At 40.4% G+C, this 20799-nt stretch overlaps 4 protein-coding genes across 8 annotated transcripts; 1 reads left to right on the top strand and 3 right to left on the bottom strand.

Annotated features, from left to right (window-relative positions):
• Positions 1-219: 219 nt before the first annotated feature.
• Positions 220-5739, bottom strand: LOC100123521 (alpha-aminoadipic semialdehyde synthase, mitochondrial). Of its 4 annotated transcripts, none has more exons than XM_008204698.4 (11): positions 5525-5739; positions 4779-4814; positions 3490-3975; positions 3195-3420; positions 2736-3063; positions 2292-2658; positions 1721-2043; positions 1408-1657; positions 1051-1314; positions 594-975; positions 220-501 (listed from the first exon to the last, which is right to left on the bottom strand). In XM_008204698.4, the coding sequence occupies exons 1-11, from the start codon at positions 5633-5635 to the stop codon at positions 386-388; spliced, it is 2889 nt and encodes a 962-aa protein (XP_008202920.1). In that variant the 5' UTR covers positions 5636-5739; the 3' UTR covers positions 220-385. The 4 variants fall into 4 exon arrangements, with proteins under 4 accessions (XP_008202920.1, XP_008202921.1, XP_016836517.1 ...); XM_008204699.4 differs by having other exon boundaries at positions 4779-4811; XM_016981028.3 differs by lacking the exon at positions 5525-5739 and adding an exon at positions 5036-5119.
• A 1644-nt stretch (positions 5740-7383) lies between these two features.
• Positions 7384-10231, bottom strand: LOC100123514 (general transcription factor IIF subunit 1). The gene is made up of 5 exons (XM_001607109.6): positions 9756-10231; positions 9401-9450; positions 8947-9318; positions 7992-8873; positions 7384-7916 (listed from the first exon to the last, which is right to left on the bottom strand). Exons 1-5 carry the CDS (start codon positions 9819-9821, stop codon positions 7706-7708), a joined length of 1581 nt encoding a protein of 526 aa, XP_001607159.1. The 5' UTR covers positions 9822-10231; the 3' UTR covers positions 7384-7705.
• LOC100116700 (vacuolar ATPase assembly integral membrane protein VMA21 homolog) lies at positions 10116-11450 on the top strand. Its single transcript, XM_001607645.6, has 3 exons — positions 10116-10655; positions 10822-10927; positions 11011-11450. Exons 1-3 carry the CDS (start codon positions 10641-10643, stop codon positions 11148-11150), a joined length of 261 nt encoding a protein of 86 aa, XP_001607695.1. The 5' UTR covers positions 10116-10640; the 3' UTR covers positions 11151-11450.
• A 278-nt stretch (positions 11451-11728) lies between these two features.
• On the bottom strand, positions 11729-20793 carry LOC100123502 (heat shock 70 kDa protein 4L). Of its 2 annotated transcripts, XM_008204693.4 has the most exons (12): positions 20677-20793; positions 20288-20558; positions 18525-18723; positions 17714-18070; positions 17309-17630; positions 16964-17219; positions 16495-16879; positions 15991-16092; positions 14416-14535; positions 14089-14328; positions 13711-14004; positions 11729-13621 (listed from the first exon to the last, which is right to left on the bottom strand). In XM_008204693.4, exons 2-12 carry the CDS (start codon positions 20401-20403, stop codon positions 13433-13435), a joined length of 2580 nt encoding a protein of 859 aa, XP_008202915.1. In that variant the 5' UTR covers positions 20404-20558; positions 20677-20793; the 3' UTR covers positions 11729-13432. The 2 variants fall into 2 exon arrangements, with proteins under 2 accessions (XP_008202915.1, XP_008202916.1); XM_008204694.4 differs by lacking the exon at positions 15991-16092.
• Between the last annotated feature and the right edge of the window lie 6 nt (positions 20794-20799).

The raw sequence follows: 20799 nt of genomic DNA, 5'->3' as shown, positions 1-20799 counted from the left end.
CGTATGCACAAATTATTCTAATTTTCGTGGAAAATCTAACTAATCAACTATCTATGGTTCGAATAAATATCATTTCTCAAGGATTCAGTTAAAAATTTGTATTTATTCAATATCAAGTTAATATTACTAAAATTAAACTGGATAAATAACAATTGTATATATTATAGGTTGAAAAAACAAATTTACTTCATATTTAAAATAATAATAACAATAGCAAACTGCGCACACACAAATATATATATACTTTAAAAGTCATATATTTATATAACGGCGAAAATGACATCAACCTTACATCTTAAGCCTAAACTTCAAAATTAAAATGAACATAACGTGTATATATATAATTTTTTGTACAGCGATGTAATTTGGTTGGATAACGATTTTCTCATAGCCATTTCGATGTTTCGAATGACTCGAGACCCTCGGCCCTGAGTCTCGTCAGCATAGGTCGGTAGATATCGGGCGTGAACGGCAGCACCATTCCGCGTTGCTGGATCTCACCTACACAAAATAATAAGTTCAGTATTAAATAATAATTTCGCGAAACTAATCCTACAAAAATTACTATTATTTCTCTCTATATGTTAGCTTACCATCCAAAATCATCTTGACGGCGATAGCAGTAGGATAGCCGACGGTTCTGGCCATAGCCGAGTGACCTTTGACATCTCCGTAAGTTACCATGTTGATACCACGTTGTTCCAACCTACTGTCGGGCCAGCGAATACCGATATCGTGCCTTAGAATGATCAGGTCGCGCTCGTTCTTCTCATAGACAAGTTTCTTCGACAGATAGTGGCTCAGGGTGTCTAGAGGCGTGTTAAGCTTGAGAACCGGGTCTTCTTTGAGAAGACCCAGATCCTCTATCGACTTGGCACGTTCCTCCGAGCCCAAACGCTCAGCCAGCTTCTGCTTGAGATTCTCGTAGAATATGTCGTCGTTCGCCAGACCTAGCAGGTTGCATACCACCGATCGCTGCAATAGATCAGGTTTTTCGTTAACAATTTTCATAAAGTTGAATGAATTGTTGAGTAGGATAAACGACATTACCCAAGTGATGTCAGGTCCGTTGGGGTGAAGTATGGGATGGGCGTTGGGGTCGATGAGTCCTAGAAGCTGGAGACCTTGGATCGTGTCCGAGTAGCCACGGAATCTGAGGGTACCACGAAGCACCGTGTTCGCGTGCTGGATACCGTAGAGCTCTTTGTAGATGGTACTGTCGCGGTTGGGAAAACCTTCGAGAGCGAAACCTGGTAAAAAGTCCAGCTGCTGTACCGTCGACATGAGGTCACCGCCTCCAGTGATTTCCACTATCTGTTAACATTATTTTTACGTGAATCAGAGCTTCTAATAAATTTGAAAATACTTGGGCTGGCGATTTGAATTTGGAAATCGAGTTCGACCTACCTGTCCCTCGTGGTAATACTTGGCGGGCGACAAAGTGTTCAGTAGAACACCTCGAGGTGACCAGCTGAACTTGTACCTAAGAGGATTGTAGGAACACTCTGGAGCGGGAAGACCACCGCACCAGGAAACAAACGATTCGACGCGTCCTCCTGCTTGACGAATGTCATCGAAGACCTCGAGAGCCAACAGGTGATCGATACCTGGGTCGAGACCGACTTCGTTGAGGATCGTCACACCAGCAGCCTCGGCTCTACAGACACACCATCGAGCGTAAAAAAATATGCTAAATATACCAAATAAATATTTCACTTACTCCTCGTGCAGAGCCTTGACCTTGTCGTTAAGGTAACTGGCGGTGACGAGGTGTTTCTTCGACTGGATACAGCTCTTGGCGACGATGTGATGAAGCGAGTAAGGTAGGAGCGATACAACGATGTCTGCTGTGTCGACGATCTCGTCTAGACCCTCTGGTCGCTCGACAACATCCAGTAAGACTGGCTCTACGCCCGGGTACTTCTGAGCAAGGGCGTCAGCCTCGTCTTTGTATTGCGAGCCCACGATGATTCGCAGGTCCTCGTCACGGTGCAAGTACTCGACCAGCGGAGACGAAACGTATCCGGCGCCTAGTACCACCACCTGCAAATTGAATGATAGTGGTTTGCTGATGAAAAACGTTGAATGAAAAAAAAAAAAAAAAAAGAATGATATTTCGTGTTATCTTAATGAAGCTTTTTATTGTTCATATATTTGCGAAACATGACGCAGTATACGCTTATAATTATAATGGACTATCGATCCCCGACTAATTTTCGCAAAAGCATCTCAAGTACTTTTCTCGCCCTCAGCAAATCGCTACGAAGTTTAGACACCGAAGAGACACTCACGGTGCGACTCTTGGACACGTCCCCGTTGTCCTTGTGCCTGCTGCGGATAGTGTTCTGTTGCCTCAACTCCTGGATATACTGGAAGTTCGGTGTGAGCTCTCCGTTCGAAGCGATAATGGCACCGTGCACAGCTGGGGTGAAGTTGTGCTCGTCGAGCGGCTTCTTGGCGTCCGACCTGATGATGTCGAGGGCGTAAGGGAAGAGCAGGTCACCGAAGAAATCGGTAGCCTCGCGTGGCAGCTGTGTCGGCATGTTGTCGATCGAACAGACCAGGACACCTGGGCCCTTGAACGACTTGGTGTCCTTGTTACGGTCCGCGTCGTAGAGGCAGAACGGTGTGTCGATCGTCGTGCACTCGTTCATGAACCTTGATTATCAACGTGAGTCGGTAAATCGCGTGAAATCGGTTTAAATAAAATCGAAAATTAAAGATAAATTAATTACTCTATGCTACCGCCAGGATCGGCAGAGATGTCGCAGATGGCGAGCATTCGATGTGGCAGGGCAGGTGCGCCGACGCTGATCGGTAACCAAGGAGTGTACGCCGGCCTCAGCAGGTTTTTGGCGTCGGGTATGGTTAGTAGTTTCGGCGAGTCGACGGCCCAGTAGATCCCGTTGATGATGACCGAGGCGTAAGGCGCGATCTTCTTGCTGAACGTCGAGATGTAACGCTCCGGGTGTTGGTCGTACTCCTCCGGGTCGAAACCGCCTCCTTCCTTACGCTCGAGGTGGTGACGACGACGGACCTCGCATGCGTAAATTTTATTCGCGTCTGTATGTGTGTGTGTGTGAACATTTTGTCGGTTAAATGCATAATATAATCAGCGCTTTATTATTATAGGTTTCCACGATCACACGATCATTGATCACGTAACTTTCATTTCAGATTATCGCTTCTTATACCTCCGTGTTCGGCGACTTTACGAAGCATCTCCGGTGGCACGTACTCGTGGGGCAGTTCCTGGAAGACCTCCTGTCCACCTTGACTGACGTTGCCACTGCCGGTGAAGATGAAAGTCAGCGGGCCAATGGACTTGGGCATCGCACCCAGGGCGATTTCGTAACCAGCGTCTCTGATCGCTTGCCTGGCCATGCCCGAGTTCCTGTAGTTGTGGGCCGGTCCTATGTGCTGTCGATCGATCGAAATAGCGTAAAACATAATTTTTTACAATTTCATTTATGAACCATGATATGTTACCATGAACGGCGTGTGATGGCCCAGAGCCAGTAGCCTGAGACCCAATCCATGGAGAATGTTAACCATTCCAGCGACCCCGGCGTACTTTCCGAAAGCGACCAGTCGCTGTCCATTGTCATCGGTCAACTTCTCGTAGTCCAGCAACCTGATGTTCTTGTCGAGGATGGCGTCGAGCATAGGCATGTTGGACTCCTGGGCCTTGATCGTGTGGGAGAAGAAGCAGTAGGTTTTGTTGGGGATGAGCGCGTCGATGGGCACCTGCTTCACACCGAAGATGACGGAGGCGGTGCTGATGTCTTCCTGGACTTGGGCACCGGCAGCCAGGTAACTGCCAGCAGGGTAAGCTCGTCGGTTGCTCGGTTGCACGATAACCTTGACGCCGGCGCGGATCAACCGGCGAACGTTCGACGGGGCCAACGGGGCACGACGTTCCCATACTGACTGGTCCTCTCGACGAATCGCTATCACCTTGCCTCGGAGGCTGTGCTGTAAGGTCGGTTTAGGTTATTTCAGGTTTTTGTGCGGTGGATTTGCTTTTGTAAAGCGGGCGTGGTTTTAGGTTTGTTAGTCGATTGGTTAAACAAGCGGTGAGTTATTTCGGCAGAATTTGGAGGTGAAAAGCCTGTTAGAGCGTATAAAGCAAAACTTGATTTAGATTAGATAGTTAAAAATCAAACGATCAGCTTTCGGAAAACGTTTGTCAACGTAGTCTAACCGTAGCATAAAATTCTCGAAGCTTGAATTACTCCATAGCATCGCGTAAATCTATCGCCTTATCATAGTACTCGAGAGCTTTATTCAACTATCGAATCCACATTACATAATTTCCTTTTTTGAAAAGCCGTCGGCTCGTGCATGAATACTTTCATAAAAATTTCAGAATCTCCTCGCTCGAGTACAATCGCGTATTCAAATAATCAGCAGAAGGATTGGTTGTTGCATTAATCGAAGCGCGATAGCGCCGATTCGCGAAAAAAGTCCAGATATATGGGATACAGGCGCGGTTGCGCAAAGATAAAACCGCAGCGCGTGCCGTTTATATATAAAAGCAGACAACGCATCGATGCGGTATCATTCGATTTTGAAAAAAAAATATCCGGTTCGTCGGACGAGAATTTAGCTCGCGTATATATAGATACACAAGTTGTCAGTTATGCAGTAAAAGCGATGAGAGTTAATCGAAAACAGGTTTATAGCTGCATTTCAATAAAGTGTGTATCAATAGAGTTATTATTATCAGCTGCTCTGTATAACAGAAGCTTATTATGAAGCTCGTGTCACTTATTTACCTCGTGTCTTTTCAACAATTCCTTCTCCCTAGACTTCTGAAACGATACACCTCATATAAGTTTACGTCCTATACCATGTATGTACCAATATCATATCACACTACTATACAATATATCATACACAAATCGTCATAGATCAACAAGAGCGTAAGCTGATTACACTTATATGTTCGAGCGACTAATTGCCGATCTAAGCGAGTTGCTATTTCGAGCGAGATATTTTTCGAAGCCGCACGAGCGTTTCGTATTCTGTTTACCATATTTTCCGCGCGAAGACGTGCAAGTTTAATGTGCGTTATATATTATTGCGCGACTGCGATGCGGCCCTGTGGAGTGGGTATACTGCGAGCCGAAGCTGGCACCACCTTGTTTTGCAACAATCGCCAAACAAGATAAAATTCCGTAAACAGCAGAGCCTTGGAGATTTTTTTTATATATATATATATATATATATATAGTGTGTCCGGGTTGAGATAATAATGGATAATTGATTGAATGCATTATCTACTCGCGCGAGCATAAAATTCGATCATCCTGGCGGGGGTCGCTTTTTGATTTTTTTAAAAAATGCTTTATGATTTATAAATGATTTTTACAGATATTACCAAATGTCACAGATTCGTCCATTTAATACAATAACGGTAAATATATGATATGCCCTCAGCACGAGCGCAAGTATAACTTCTCTCATCGATTTACCGATCGACGACCGATCGATCCAACGTGTTTATCAAGCGTAAACTCACACTGATGCATCTGGACGAGTTAACGAGTAGCCCGGAGGTATTGTTCCTGAATGCCCAGCTCCGGCCGGGCCCGAGCATCGGTCGCTGCAAGCCTCTCTGTATCGCACTCATGTCCTTCGTTATTTTCACATAAAAATCGAAAAATCGGAACGTCTCGCGTACGCGCGCACTGGTACCGGGACGCGCTGCCCCGTGCGACTGAGACTCAGCCGCGTATGCCGAGGAAGAAGATACCACGGGGTCAGAGAAAAACAGTACCGAATCGCTGATAAGCGCGATGCCTATCTGTACGACCTTTTTCTCGACTATATATATATGCTATATACACTATTGCTGCTGCTACTGCTGCTTCCCTTATCAAGCGGAGGCTCGCGATGGGTGTTGGTTTTATTTTTTTTCTCTCGGCGGTGCGGGCTTATCTGGAGAAAAAGTACCTGTGTGTACTATATAGTGGACACGGAATTTTTTGGTAGTTCAGAGGTATAGAGGTGCGAGTGTGGGGATGGAAGGAAAAGTACCGGACGATCTTGCTGCTGCGGGAAAATTGGGATAGTTGGGCTGATCAGTTTTAATGTATAATTCACGATTGATCATGGATGAAGCTGGTGCATTTGACTTTGTAAATAAATGAATAAATATAGATGTGTCAAGCTCATTTCGAGCATAAGCAATAACGATTTTACACGTGTCGCCTAACATTAAACGAATAAACACCTGTATACACCTCTCGTTGTAAATCAATCTAATACATAGTGGATCATTATCTCGGAAGCGCAGGCGCGTGTTTGTCACGATGAAAATTTATTTACCGTTTACCACTATATATGTACATTATAACGTTTGCCTTACCAGTTAACGAACTATTTTGCGTTGCCTATCGTCATCCGATTACAGATTTCTAATCTCGCGGGCAACAGAAATATATTTACATTTCGCTTCTCCTAAATAATAAAAACTATACGAGATGAAACGAGGAAAGACACACCTTTGAATTTCTATAAGACAGATCGAGATACCGATCATCTTATCTACGCCATTATTGCAAAATAGTGAAATATAACAATCGTACGATTTGATGTAATCTTCGGCTTATCTTTTTTCCACTGTCAGCGAGCGATTATAGTGAAAAAGTTTTATATGTATATGGTTCGAGAATCGGAATTTAAATAGTTTTCATTAGTAGGGCGACGATAAGTTTTTTCTCTGCCATAGATCGAGAAAGTTCAATCGGAATATGAGGTTGCGACATTTTATAATAAATACTGATTTTAAAAAGAATACGGCTTGAGCTTGGTGTTCCAACTCGGTTTTCCCAGTTTTGATCAAGTCCGTATTATCTTCTTAAGTTTTACGTTTCAGGCAGTATATATAAGACATGGGTTTCCTTATTTTTTAATTTTGCTGTGATATAAAAAAACGAAAGATGGTGTACGGCACCTATATACTCTTTTATCTTGAGATATGATTATGGAGGTTCGAACGACACGCCTTGTTTATTTTCAAAATTTGACTAACGCATCGAATTTTCTACAAAAATTCGTATAAGTCACCTCCGACTATGCGCGGACACAACTCGTGAATGGTATCCCTAATGTAGTGCTACTTGTTTTTATAATTTTTTTATGTTTCTTGGCTCCGGTCTTATCGTTGCATCTGTCTTGCGACGTTTCACGTCCTTGTTCTGGATTTATATGCAGTGATAAGTCAAATTTATTTTTCACTTCAATCCGCACACAAAAATGAATGAAACAACAAAAAATCAACCTTCGCATCGTATCGCGAATATCATCACTGTGCAATGATGTCCTTCCAGCATTCGACTTCTTCATAGTAGTTTTTTGTATATATATACATAACAATTCTTTTTAAGTGCTTTATTTGACTAATAGTGTCTTTAAAGGAATAGAAATCAACATGATTATTTTTTACAAGAATCGTACAAGAATTGTACAATTTATAAAAGCGCTTTACAAACTGTCCTTGCAAACATAGAATTTATCTTCAATCATAAATTCATCGCTACTTATAGTTACACCTTTTTAACGTTGAGTTACGTAGATTTGGCTTTTGAAAATAATACAAAAAAATGTACAGTCTTTTAACGATCAACATTTTTACAAATTGTCTTCTTGGAAACGCAGTATACGAAACTAACGCTTCAGCGGCATCTCCATGCGACTACTAATGCTGCGCCTTGATAGATAAGTACATCTTGCCCTTGATCTTCTGACTGATAGGGTTTATGTTCTTTAAAATCTTCGTCATTATAGGTACTATTTGCTCGGTCGAAAGGCCAGTCTTTTTGGATTTGAACTTCTGCAGAAGCTCCGTTGTTGTCATTGGCTTGCGCATCAAGTAGCGCCTGACTGCATCTTCTGTTATTCCCGATTCGCTGTAAAATATAACAGAGAATTAGCTTTAAGCTCTCGAAACTGTGATATGAAAATAAAATAAGAGAAATACATACTTTGCTCCGGCAATGTACGAAGACGGTATGTAGTTACTTTCCATTTTTATCTTTTTTGACGTCAAAGGATCTGGCGAACTGTTCAAAGGTCTCTTCCGTGACTCAGATGGACCAGCGTTAGCGATCGTTGGTGTGGCTGATCTGGAACTTTGTGTGCTCGCTGGCTTCTGATCGGGCCCGGACTCGGCATCGGTAGAAGAGTCAGTGCCGTCTTTCTTTTTTCCTTTTTTAGCATTCTTATCTTTGCTCTTCTTCTCATTGCTCTTGCCTGGTTTGTCCTTGTCTTTGTCGTCCTTATCGCCATCTGCTTCGTCAGATTTCTCAGCGTCATCCTTCTTTTCCTTCTCTTCTTCGTCCTCGTCTTCTTCATCAGATGCTAGTAATTTTCTTAGAGCATCCTCTTCTGCGACAGATTTTATTTCCTTTTGAGACTCGAGCTCGGATTCAGAGGCAGATGAATCAGATATGTAATCGCATTCCCTTCCTTCCTCGTCTCCGTCATCGCTCTCTTCAAAAGCCTCATCGTCAGACGCATTTTTTTTCTTCTTTTTTTTGGCAGCACCTTTCTTCTTCTTTTTTTTATCGTCTTCATCGTCAGATTTCTTTTTTTCTTCCTTATCGTCACTATCCGAATCATCATCGTCATCGCTATCCATCCAGTCGTCCATTTCCGAAATTTTCAAGTCTTTCTGACTCTTGCTTGGTTTCTTTCCCTTTTCTCCTTCTAATAATTCACCATCTTCACCACCCTCTTCATCATTGCGTAATCTTTTTCTCAACATGAGCGAGAAGAAATTCATCACCTTATTTCGTCGACTGAATTCTATTTCTGCCTCTTCAGCACTGAGAGCTTTGTACCTTTGTATAGGCTGGAAGTTGTACCTTTAAAGCATAATTTAAAATTGCCATACTTTCAAAATAAATGAATAAAAGTGCAAAAGACATTAATTTTTACCATTCATGCAGAGGAAATGCCTCAATAGCTCCATCAGGAGCATGAGTAAAGACGTAATAAGCTGCATTCTCACTGATGCCACCCTCTCGAATACCCTTGAACTTTTTTCCAGTTTTTCCATTGGCTTTAAGTATCCAAGGCTGATCATCCGGTTTGTATTTTCTACTAGTGATACCAAACTTTTTCCTCCTTGCCTCTTCTCTGGCATCTCTACCAAACTCTGAACCAGCTCCAAACTTGGGCATTTCCTCGTCTGCCCCTCTAAAGTCTTTCATGTTATTTTCTCTTTCTAATTTTACATTCTTCCACTCCTTAAAGTCGACTTTTAGTACTGCATTAAATCTCATTACATTGTGCTTCTTTTTATTATTTCTAGAAAAAAAAAACATAAACAGAGCATTAGTTTTCATAATCAGAATCTTAGGTGCCATAAAATAATTCATTCAAAACTTACTTTGGAACTCGGATGCTAAACTCTTGTATTTGCGGTGGTATAGGATTTGGCTATGAAATACAATAAATAATTAGTTTTCAAAATATATCAAGTGAACTGAAATAAAGTTTTAAAACACAAAAGGTACTATAATCAAAATTGAAAATGCTTTTGTTTACTTTGAAGTTCAAATAAAAATATGAGCCATTATTTCAGAAACTACAAATTAGCCAAACATTAATTGTTAAAAAATCCTAAGTATACTGTTTTTATCTGTCTTCAAATTTTCTTTGTTCTGCATAGTTCTTTTTAGAAAACAGTTTGATCTTAATAGAAAAAGGTTAACCTAAATCCCGCCAAAAAATGAGATGCTTACCTTTGGAGCCGATGCAGCAGCAGCAGCAGCAGCGGTAGCTCCTGGTGCTGGTGGAGCGGAACTCATTTTAAATATTTTTATGAATAAACTCAACCTTTAGGTATACCAATTGAAATAATTAAATGAAAGCAACAATTCGTTAACGAACGCTGTGTCGCTCCATTGACCTCTATCTATATATACAGACATGCAGAGACAGCTGACGTCCGGTTGGAATCATATAGGTATATATATATATATATATATATATACACACTATATGCACGATGCAAGATATAGCGAGATAGGTGGTTGTTTCTTATCATACGAAAAGTGCATGTCTATATCAACTTTACACTTATTTTCATGCCGCTTTAGTACTCATGAACTCATGATTGCATTGTCGCAATAAATATTCAGCTTAAATGTTGATATTGAAATTGAATGAATATTGATCTTATTATTCTTGAATTTCCGGGTTACTTTGGCTGGAAAGCACTAGGGAGCGTGACACGTCATTCGAATATGCGAACGATAATAATCGATTCGTCGTACTGAGTATAATTCGGCTTCGAGTCGAGATATTTCTGCTCTTTGGTCTTGTGACGTCCGGCGAAAGTTTAGATATTTTGTTTATTTTTCGCTGTATACCAAGTAAATAAATTTGCGACATTTACCAATTAAAATGTGCCTGCAGTAAGCTTTACAGACTTGCATTTGGAGGAAATCTCGTGTCGCCGACCGATCAGCTGTTTTTTACTTGGACAATAATTGAAGGCTCCGTCTGCAAAAAGCGAAAGTTGAAGAAAAGTGTGCTCTGTTGGTTATGCGATTGTTGTCAACATCGCACAAGGAAAGCGGATCAATTGTCATCCAACAATTGATTGAATTTCGAAGAAGATAATCATGACTGGGCAAAAGGTAAAATAATGAAATACTTACGAGATATTGAGATTTCAGTAATTTACAGTTATTAAAAAACAGTAACGCTTTTCTTTGATTATTCCATTATCCACCAATTCAGCAATCATTGATTAGTCGAAATACTAATGGAGTATCTAACAATAATTGGTTATATTTTTTCTAGGGACCAACGGAATTACAAGTGTTCAAAACGGTGCTAATGCACTGCATCGTTATAATAGCTTTTCCTGTGATATCATTCTTCGTCAGTAAAATCTTCATTTTTGACGGTAAGCAAAAGACAAACAGTAAAATAATTTCAGACTTATAGTTGAATAGAATCATTGATTAAAGAAATATGTAATTTTGGCAGGAATCTTAGGATTGAGCACAGTAACAAGCAATGTCTATGCTGCAGGCGTTGCAGTTTTAGTGCTGCACGTAGCTCTAGCAGCGTTCATATATAGAGCATACTTTGACACACCTTCAAAGACTCCAACGAAATCAGATTAATTGCTGATTTTTGTTGTGCATTTATACTTAATAATTAAATTAAAAGCATTAATATATAATCAGACAACTAATTATAAGAAAATGGATGCATTGTTCTTGTGAATAAAAAGGACCAGACTTTTTTATATTAGATAAGCTTGTTTTTATTGTACAGTTACAATAGATTTTATCTTCTTTCCAAAAGGTACCTATTACTTATGATTTTCTTTCACTTTTCACTTTTTTAAAATTAAAAAAAATTATCTAACAGAAATGTGACTACTAGCTGCAAATAAACTCAAGATGTGATTTGTAGCAAAATAAAGAAAAAAAGAGTAGTCAAATCAAAATTCAAGGCAATGCCTGAAAGACAGTTTTCAAACTTTACCCAGGAACAGAAACAAATTTATTGTACATATCATGCTAAAGCCTGTGGTCTCTATTTTGCACTTTCGCTTTAGCACCTAAAAAAATCCATGCGACAATAATTCACTATAATTGCAACCACAGAACCTCCAAAGTTCTCTTCTTTCTCAAAATACCACAATAAGTTCCTATATATGTGTGTATGAGCATATGGAATAATAAAAATGTGAATATTTTTTTCTCAAGTTCCTTTTTATCTTTTTCTCCTTATTCTTTAGTGATTAATTTAAGTATCCATAAATGCAACACGCGACAGAGTTCTGGCTCCGTTGGGCTAACAAATCGATGGAATGAAGAAAATTTATAGTATGCGTTGTTAAATACATAAAATCGCCAGCGATATTAGCCTAAGTCATTATTTACTCCTCCTTTTTAATTTAGTTTTAATTGATAGGTCTACTTTTGGCTGTCACACTATACTTTTTTAGTTCTTTCATTTTGAAAAATCACCCCAACTTACACACCATTTCTCTTCTAGGACTATTAAAATTAGGAATACCAAGGAAGAAAAATTGTAAATAATCATTATAATTTTTGAAAATATTGCAGTCATGGATCCTATAAATTTGCGTATGAACTGTTTTTAATTTTTGTACACAGTAGTACGGATATACCTATTTATGTATGATAACAAATTAAGGTAATGTATGATTACAAATAACTATGTACAATTTTTCTGTCCTGGGCTGTTCGTATTCCGTTTCTCTCTTTTTTATTTCTCTAAGTGTTGGCGCATTAGAAGCTTCGAAAGGTTTCCCGTCTCATTCATGAATTAAGTACGAGACAAGAAACTCAATCTTCTTCCAAAGGCACCAATACATTAATCACCAGTTAGTATCAGTTACACAGACACTCTGTGGCATATGTAATACAATATAATCCTTTCATACATCACCATCGACCTGTTTACAATTTCGATGAAAAATTCGACACCTATGCTACAATAATATGCATTCATCGCGAACTACCATCTAATGAGTACGAAATACAAAGCCAATATTAAATATTGAACAGTAATAATTGTTTGATTTAAATTAAAAAAAAAAATAGTAATAATGATTACTTTGATTCGTTATCAAATAAAGAAGTCGAGATCCTTCTCTCAATACTCCCCGAGGTGTTTGCGCACTTGCTTATAATTTCATTTGCCCCTGGAAATTGTTTCAATAGTCTCTTGTCCGTGAAATTTGTGTACATATGAGCAGTGTGCATGAAATTATGAAGAAATAGATACGTATATCGTGGGCACCTTTCGATCAATATTTTATCGACGATAATCTTGTCAGATTTAATAATTTTACAAAAGCGATCGACGGAATGCCATTGCTTGTAGCTTAATAGGCATGCGATTTCAAATCGTATAAAAAATTGCTTACTTTTACAGATTATAAAATCTAATAAAAGCGAAAGTACAAGTAGAGCTACGCACGTTTATTCAACATTATTTTTTGCGACTGTTCAGTACAAAAATAATTAGGCGCGTCAATAATCGCTCTTAGCAAAATGATTAAACGTAACAAAATTCACTTGGAAACGGTAAAAGACGCCCACGACGCGGAAAATAACCAAACAAAGTTCGCAAATGCTTAAACGGTAATAGTACTAGTGTTGAAAATTGAAAAATAAAAATGTTATCGCGATATCAGAACGACAGGATTATCCTGCTTCTACTTTATGTGAGTGACACGTATACAGGCGCTTTTGTGACATGAGTGACGACGAATGTATTCGTAGTTTACCCAAAAAGTCTTCGGTAGTAGTACTTTGATAGGTTCATATTTCTTTCTTCGAATTATTGATGTTGTTTAATTATATTTATCTTCGTGTTAATTAGAGAATGAGGGAGCGGCTGTAAAAGGAGGTCACGTAGTCGTTTATTATTCGACGTCCGCTGCCGACGAATCCACGTCCATCTTATCTTCGTTGTCCGACTGGTTGTTCTGGTTGTGTCCCTGCTGGCTATTTTGGTTTTTATGTTCACCAGTCTTCTCTTTCTTGTCGTCTTTTGGTGGCTCGACTTTGGGTTTAGGCTTGTTCAGGATCGGATTCACCGCGTTGTCCAGGGTCTGAAGAAATAAAATAAACTCATTGCGGCACTACTATTTCCAGTAATGAAACGATCTTTTGCTATCTGAATTACGATGCGTGCACTGACCTGTTTTTCCGTGCGGATCTGATTACAATAGATGGGTGGCTGTTGCGTGCGCGGCGTCTGGTTCAACTGGACGCGCTTATCCTCGAGCCAGTTCCATTTTTCCTGGACTGTTCGCTCGACCTGCTTGATCTCTTCCTCGCTTATGTGATCATATTTGTCCTCGCCTTTATTTTGAGAGGTGCGAATTCTGTCGACACCTTTCTTGGCCAACTGTAGAGCGCCTGCGAACTCGTCCATCGCTGGTCCTCGACCCTCGAATTCCATCTTAAGGTCCTTGATCGGCTCACCTTGAGACTGAAAAAAAAGTAAATCGCCATTCATCTATATGATATTCTCCTTCTTTTTATAAATCAATAATTTAAAAATATCGGTGCTTACCCTGAGTCGTGCTAATCTGTCAGAGTAAACCTGGCGATGACATTCTTCGCCCTCCTCGTACAGCCAGTTCTCGGTATCGTCAAGAGTACGGCAAAGGGCCTCGCGTTCTTCGTCCAGAATGAATGTGTACAACTGATCTTCTTCTGAGATCTTTGAGCGCAGGTCGTACACGTACTCCTCGAGGGCGTTACGCGCGTCCACGCGTTCCTTCTCCTGTCTGTCTTCTGCTACCATTTTACACTGTAAATAGAATAGATGCATTAATATTATCATTTATAAATAACTTACTTTATTGATTATTACTAATAGGAGAATTTGTTTCATTACCTCCTTTTCCAATGCATGGTCGAGTTCTTTCTGCGTGAGACCGTGTCCACGAATGTCGATGGGCAGATCAATGTGACGAACTTTGACTTTGTTCTTGCCGTCCTCTCCCTTTTCATCGCCCTGAAACAAATCATACCCAAAGCTCCATTAAGTCACTCTTGCATTAATTTCCAAAATGTGTACTTTACTTTTCTTTGAATCACGAATAATACTGTCATAATATATATATATAGCTTCATAATTCACATTATATCAAGTTATAAAAAAAAATTCAGCACATGGTAACAGCACAGCGAATGAATTTTGTTAATATCATTTTGCTTATGTATTATGAGTGAAGGCCATGATATTTTTTTAATACACAAACAAATTGGCAGGGTTATTTTGAGGTAACTTGACTTAAGTAAAAATATAATGCTATCTAAAACTGCTTGAAAATTAATAATAATAAATAAATAATATAAATAAATAAAAAAAATATATTCAATAAATTAAACAACACAGAGCCAAATTAGAAATTTAGAAAAACAACAAGTCATCACTTAGTTGACGTGTTGTTGCAATGACGAATTATTAGTTAAAGTAGCATAGTACAATAGTAACATAGGTGGAGTATAAGGTAGCACGACGTGACACAACTTTATCTTGGACCCATATGCATCATACCATAATTTCTCGAAATTTTTCCTAACTTCATTAAGATAACTAATCATATGAAGCCAATGTATTTTCATAAGCAACGAGTTAAATTTAGTACGTCTGAAAGAATAAAACGTATACAAAATTGTAATTTATACTTATTATTTGGCTCTTATTGAACGTAAATTGAAAATAAGAAATTAAAACGTAAGTTGGTTAATGTTGTCACGTAAGTTTAAAAAATAATTTATATAAAATAAACTATTCAATAGAGAATAGCCTTCTATTAAATAGCATTACATTTGTATTTAAAAATCATGGATGCTAAGAATTTAATCTACAATAAAAAAAATCTATTGTGAGTCATCTATTGCAAACATTAAGATTTAACAAATATCATCTTTAAGGAGTTAAAAAAATCACAACATCAATTCAAAAAAAGTAATTCTAAATTTCGATATGCCTACTTGCTCTGTTTTAATCTCGTAATAGAACTAAATCTTTCAAATTTACAATCAAACGTCAGTTTTCGTATGCTCAGAAATTATTGTCTATACGTTTTAAAACTATTTTCTTCAACTTCAAACGAACGATAAAAGAAAACAAATTTAAGAGTAAAAATCAAAAACCTGGGAAAAGATGACGAAAGGATCAAAGTTATCGCAATTTTGATTCTTTGAAGTAGCAGACACCATGATTCAAAAATGAAATCTCGAGAGACAAGAATCGAGATTGCCCGGGTATACTTGCTTGCACATTTTTTCCCAGGTTAAGAGAGAAAGACAGAAAGAGATAGTGTGTATGTATCGAGACAAGCAAAATTCAGCGTAATTTGCGTACTCTCCGCTTATCGGAATGCACAGTCAGTTACAATAATTGAGAATAGTGTGTACGCGTATGGGTCCAAGTAAGTGGCAATAGGTGTGTGTCGCGTACCGAGCTGAACCAGGACAGAGCAGTCTTTATCCTGGAGGAGTAGGACGAGCTCCTCGCCTCGTCCTCGTCATCCGAGCCCCGCCGCAACTTATCCATTTTCACCTAAATCACAACAGACACACGATCTTCTTTACGCAACTGCTCTGTCAGTCTACTGCGCGCATTATTTATTTATATCTATAAAATTGGTTCTTCGTTCATTCAAACACTAACGTATTTTGAAACTTGCTGCTCGGACATGGTTTTGATACTTTAGACAGTCAAGAAACATTTAGAATCAAAACTTGCGGATAAAATTTTAGTCAGAATAAGATAAAACACACAGAAAATGTGTTAATTCAAACGATTTTGTTCGGCAAACGAATTAAGTTATGATTGTTATTACACGTTGTTATGTAACAAACGAAATCGTTTTAAAAATTCAATGTACTCATCGCCAGCTAATGAAAAACCAATATAGCAGACGATTAGAACAAGTTAAGAAAAAAACCCAACGATTTTTACCTCTGGCGCTGGAGGTTCCTTGGCTTCCGCATCCTGATCCGTCTTGTCCTTCTTATCCTGCTGCTGTTCAGCGTTAGCTTCCTGAGCTTGCTGCTGCTCTTCCTCTTCTTTCTCTTGCTGCGTCTGCTCACGCTTCTCCACGAGAGAGGCGGACGCGATAGTCAAAATTCCATTAAGGTTTATCCTGACCTTGACTTTAACTTTCGATGATTCTCCCTCCTTGTTAGGCTTTACATCTTTAATAGTAAATGTACCAATTTGAGTTGAAGGATATGCTGGAGGTAGTGAGCTATAGCTGGCCGTCAATGTGAATGGGCTGGAACGGTAGAAGGTCAACATCTTGGAGAACGGAATAGGGTGGTTCTGTTCAAAGACCTCCATTTCTCTGTAAAATATTAAACCGATGAGATAAAGTCAGATAAGATTTAAATTTTAATACAGATAAATAAAATGATTGTATTTGTCTTACCCTGCCTCGCCTTGGCTGGCGTCCCAGGTCAGTTTGATGGAATAAGGCTGGATGTCGGTGACAGAGAACTCGCGTACTCGTACCGCCGGGCTGAGCATGGCGCACTGGAGGGCACAACCTCGGGCCACTGCCTCGTCCTGATTGAGGGTAGTCGAACAAGGCTTGCCGTACACTTCCTCGATCAGCCGCTTAATTGCCGGCACTCGGCTCGAGCCTCCTGCCAACTCTACTGAGTGAATCTCGTCCAACTTCAGTTCTGAAAACGAATCAAAATAAACGGTAAGTTAACTCGTACCTATAACTAAGGAATAAAAAAGGCAAAGTAAGTGGCAAAAAGGAGCTTACTGGACTGAGCCAAACACTGTCTGAGCGTGGCTTCGACGCGCTTGAAGAGATGCGCGCACATAGCCTCCATGTCGGCACGCTGTAAGTCCCCATGTACATCTTTCTCGTCGATGAAGCACTCGATGTTGATGGGTAGCTTCGTCGAGTTGGCAGACATCTGTTTCTTGAGCTTCTCTACCTCGGTGAGAAGACGCACGTATGCACGCGGGTTGTTGCGAGCATCAATCTTGTAACGCGCCTGGAAGTCCTTGCAGAAGTAGTCAGCGAGGATCGCGTCGATCTCCCTGCCGCCCACCTGACTGTCTGCTGCACTAGCCAGCATCTACAAATTCATTTGTTTCATTATTAATGTGAAAACATTTAATTTACGTTAATTTTTTTTGCTGCTTATATCAGAAGGCATACCTTAAGCTTGCCCTTGTGGAAGGCGCAGATGGACACTTGAAGACTGGCATAACCACAATCGACGAAGACCACATTTCTGGGTGCAGCATCCGGTGGCGGTAGATCCTGCTTGTAGATACCGTAGGTAAGGGCGGTCGCGGTGGTCTCGTTAAAGAGTCGCAGAACATTAAGGCCGGCGATTCGGGCAGCGTCTAGAAGTGCCTGACGTTCGGCCTGGGTAAAGTATGACGGCACCGAGATCACGCAGTCGTTCACGGCCGTTTGCAGGGCAGTCACCGACGTGTCCTTCAGCTTCGTGAAGAGCATAGCTGTTATCTGCTCAGGTGTGAAGACGTGATCCTCGTTCAGGTACTGCACCTACATAATGCAATCATCGGAAATTCGTGTAAATATTTATCAAAAAAAAATATGATTTGATACTAGGAACGTGCGAACAAAAAATTTAAATGCAACAGTAACATAAACAGAAAAATCTTATAGAGAATTACTCGTAATCAAAAATAACTCATCTCCGGCCGGCAGTCTAATTAAGTGCGAATAAAACAGTGTAACGGTCGAGGAGCTAAGCCGCTGGCGTTGCGCCAGAGCAGACGCGTACTTTGTCCCGTCGACGCTGCGACAGTCATATCGCGTTGCATTAATGCTTGCACACCGCGATAAAGAAAAGAAGAAAAGTCGCGTCGGTGGTACGCGTATCATAGAAATACTTTTCCCGGGTTCTTTTTTTTTAAATCGCAGAAACTCGATGCTTTCCAAACGTTAACTCGTCGTGTACTATTTTAGCGAAGAAATTTTAAAAAGTGTGTCGTACATGTATGCCGATGCCACCGTCGGCTAGTTGGCTGGTCCTGTAGGGCAGTGACTGCAGCTCCTTCTGGGCAAAGGGATCGTTGTACTTTCTGCCGAGAAGCCGCTTGAAGCCATATATCGTGTTCTTCATGTTGGTGACCAACTGATTCTTCGCCGCCACACCGAGAATACGGTTCTTGCCGCTGAACGCCACACATGATCTGAAAATGAAGATTAAGCTCTTTAGAATCTTTCAAAATTGAATTTCCCGCCTTTAATCACGCACATTATTTTGAGTAAACAAAAAATGGAGCATGTATGTACGTTGCTTGTTTTATTTTTAATTATTCAAGCGTTCAAAACACTAAAAAGTCGCTAATCATTAGAGCGACTTAATAAGACAGCGATAAGTGGATACGCCTGAGGACGGCTCTCCGCGAACCATCAGCTGTCCCCGGCGTCGACGCTATGCAACACACGACGCAACGCTGACAAACTGTCCCTCAGTCATAGTCGCAGCGAAAGAATCGATACCGCCTTAGATTACACAGAATAGCCGCCTATGTGCACGCATACGCGTACATACATCTGTATACCTATATATATATATATATATATATATATATATATATATATATATATATATATATATATGTGTGTGTGTGTGTGTGTATATCCGTACATACATATAGCTCTACATGGACGACAACACACTGGGGGCATTAGTCATTTGGTGCGAGAGCGGCTTCCTTTTTCGTCGGACCGCGAAAAAAGCCGAGACACAATGTCTTGTGCGTGTATTATACGCACGTGTGTGCGTGTGTCCTCCCACTGATTCGCGGCCTTCGATGATCTCAGGAGCTCGAGATACTCCTCTGACAATTGCCGATTTTGGAACAATGACGTCCGCCGATGTTTGTTTATGCCTTTGATTTCAGCAATTAGTGGATCTTTAAAGGGTACTGTTGGAGATGAATGGATTATGAGAATCGGGTTGTCAAAACTGTGAGCTACGCTGAACCTGCCAGAATGTGAACAAAGACAGGTAATTCATGTATTTGTCAAAGAATACAGTGTAATTTGTTAATTCCTCGAACCTATAGTGAGACTTTATAATGGAATAATAGTTGTGGGATATCAAACAATGGATCTGCGTTGCCAAAGCGACGACCTTGCCTGATCAACACATTACACCTCCATAATCCATAACCCCTTGTAAACTTTCCATTAAACTTGTTATATTAATTAAAGTTTATTATAATCATTATATGCCATAGAAATACAAATAATCATCAGTACAAGAGCTACTAGAGATTTTCCAGCCAGTCTCTCAAAGGAAGAATGCCACAATCATGACACGACAGACGTGTCTACGCAGAATGGCTGATTAACATTTTTACATAACATTACAGAAGAACATTGCGAGGAGCATTGACCCAGCCTCTCATTTCACGCACCGATAACCCCAGTGTAATGATTGATACCTTTGCAAATGAAATCAGTGCATGCGGAGGAAGGGTGGAAACTCGATCAACTGAATGTCTCTCACTGAAAATAGACATTCCCAGACATCGCGCGCAAAAGCAACGAGAAAGAACTCCCACAGGTCTGCTCCAATTAATATACCTTATCAGAGCAAATAGTCCAGACGACTCCGCATTGACAGTGGAGTCAATCGTCGATACTACGAAAATTCTCGAAAGCCGAAAGAACGTTAATCAACGTCGCTTCAATCTCAACAAAGTACATACATACGTATAGATATAGGTATACAGGGCAACTTACGGCGTGCCCCGAAGACTGTAGTCGTTGGCGATGGTCTCGATACCGCCGGCCCTTGCGACGGCTATGTAGCAATTGTCGTTGCCGAAGTCGATCCCGATCACGGACATCGCGGCCATGGCTGTGCTGCTGCTTCTGATGCTATTATTCTCGCTTCACTCCTGCACGTGTCTATCTCTCTCCCTCCGGGAGTGACTCTTCTCTTTTTCGTCTCCGCTATAATACGTGCTAGTGTCTCTCTCTCTTGTGTCTCTGCTGCCGGCGAGTGTATAATCTGCAGGTTAGGAGATAATCGACGGCTAAGTATTATTCGCTTAATCGTACTCGGATTTTCGCACTCGATTTTCGTCGTCGGCCGAAGACTTTTTCACTGCGAGGGTGATTATACGTACGTGGATATAGGTTACACTTGGGTATCTCGCTGTACTCGTTTTTTCGTTCTTTGGAAGGTGCGCTTCGTACGGGCGCTTTCTGCTAAACTGCCGAGACTCGGCCGCGAGTTCGCGCACGTTCCG

Source organism: Nasonia vitripennis, chromosome 1, assembly GCF_009193385.2.
Source record: "Nasonia vitripennis strain AsymCx chromosome 1, Nvit_psr_1.1, whole genome shotgun sequence".
In the NCBI taxonomy this organism is placed as follows: Eukaryota; Metazoa; Arthropoda; class Insecta; order Hymenoptera; family Pteromalidae; genus Nasonia; species Nasonia vitripennis.
The sequence above is the reverse complement of the archived record's forward strand: the minus strand, read 5'-3'. Positions and strand labels throughout refer to the sequence as shown.

Excerpts from the sequence above, each read along its gene's own strand:
- LOC100116700 (XM_001607645.6), top strand. Across the intron at positions 10,928-11,010 it reads TAAAATCTTCATTTTTGACG|GAATCTTAGGATTGAGCACA; the intron begins GTAAGCAAAAGA and ends TAATTTTGGCAG.
- LOC100123502 (XM_008204693.4), bottom strand. The coding sequence starts at position 20,403 with ATGGCCGCGATGTCCGTGATCGGGATCGACTTCGGCAACGACAATTGC. Across the intron at positions 18,071-18,524 it reads ACGGTGGCATCGGCATACAT|GTGCAGTACCTGAACGAGGA; the intron begins GTACGACACACT and ends TGCATTATGTAG. Across the intron at positions 14,005-14,088 it reads ACAGATTAGCACGACTCAGG|TCTCAAGGTGAGCCGATCAA; the intron begins GTAAGCACCGAT and ends CTTTTTTTTCAG.
- LOC100123514 (XM_001607109.6), bottom strand. The coding sequence starts at position 9,821 with ATGAGTTCCGCTCCACCAGCACCAGGAGCTACCGCTGCTGCTGCTGCT. Across the intron at positions 9,451-9,755 it reads CTGCTGCATCGGCTCCAAAG|CCAAATCCTATACCACCGCA; the intron begins GTAAGCATCTCA and ends TGTATTTCATAG. Across the intron at positions 8,874-8,946 it reads GCATTTCCTCTGCATGAATG|GTACAACTTCCAGCCTATAC; the intron begins GTAAAAATTAAT and ends TATGCTTTAAAG.
- LOC100123521 (XM_008204698.4), bottom strand. The coding sequence starts at position 5,635 with ATGAGTGCGATACAGAGAGGCTTGCAGCGACCGATGCTCGGGCCCGGC. Across the intron at positions 3,064-3,194 it reads TAAAGTCGCCGAACACGGAG|ACGCGAATAAAATTTACGCA; the intron begins GTATAAGAAGCG and ends ACACACATACAG. Across the intron at positions 502-593 it reads CGTCAAGATGATTTTGGATG|GTGAGATCCAGCAACGCGGA; the intron begins GTAAGCTAACAT and ends TATTTTGTGTAG.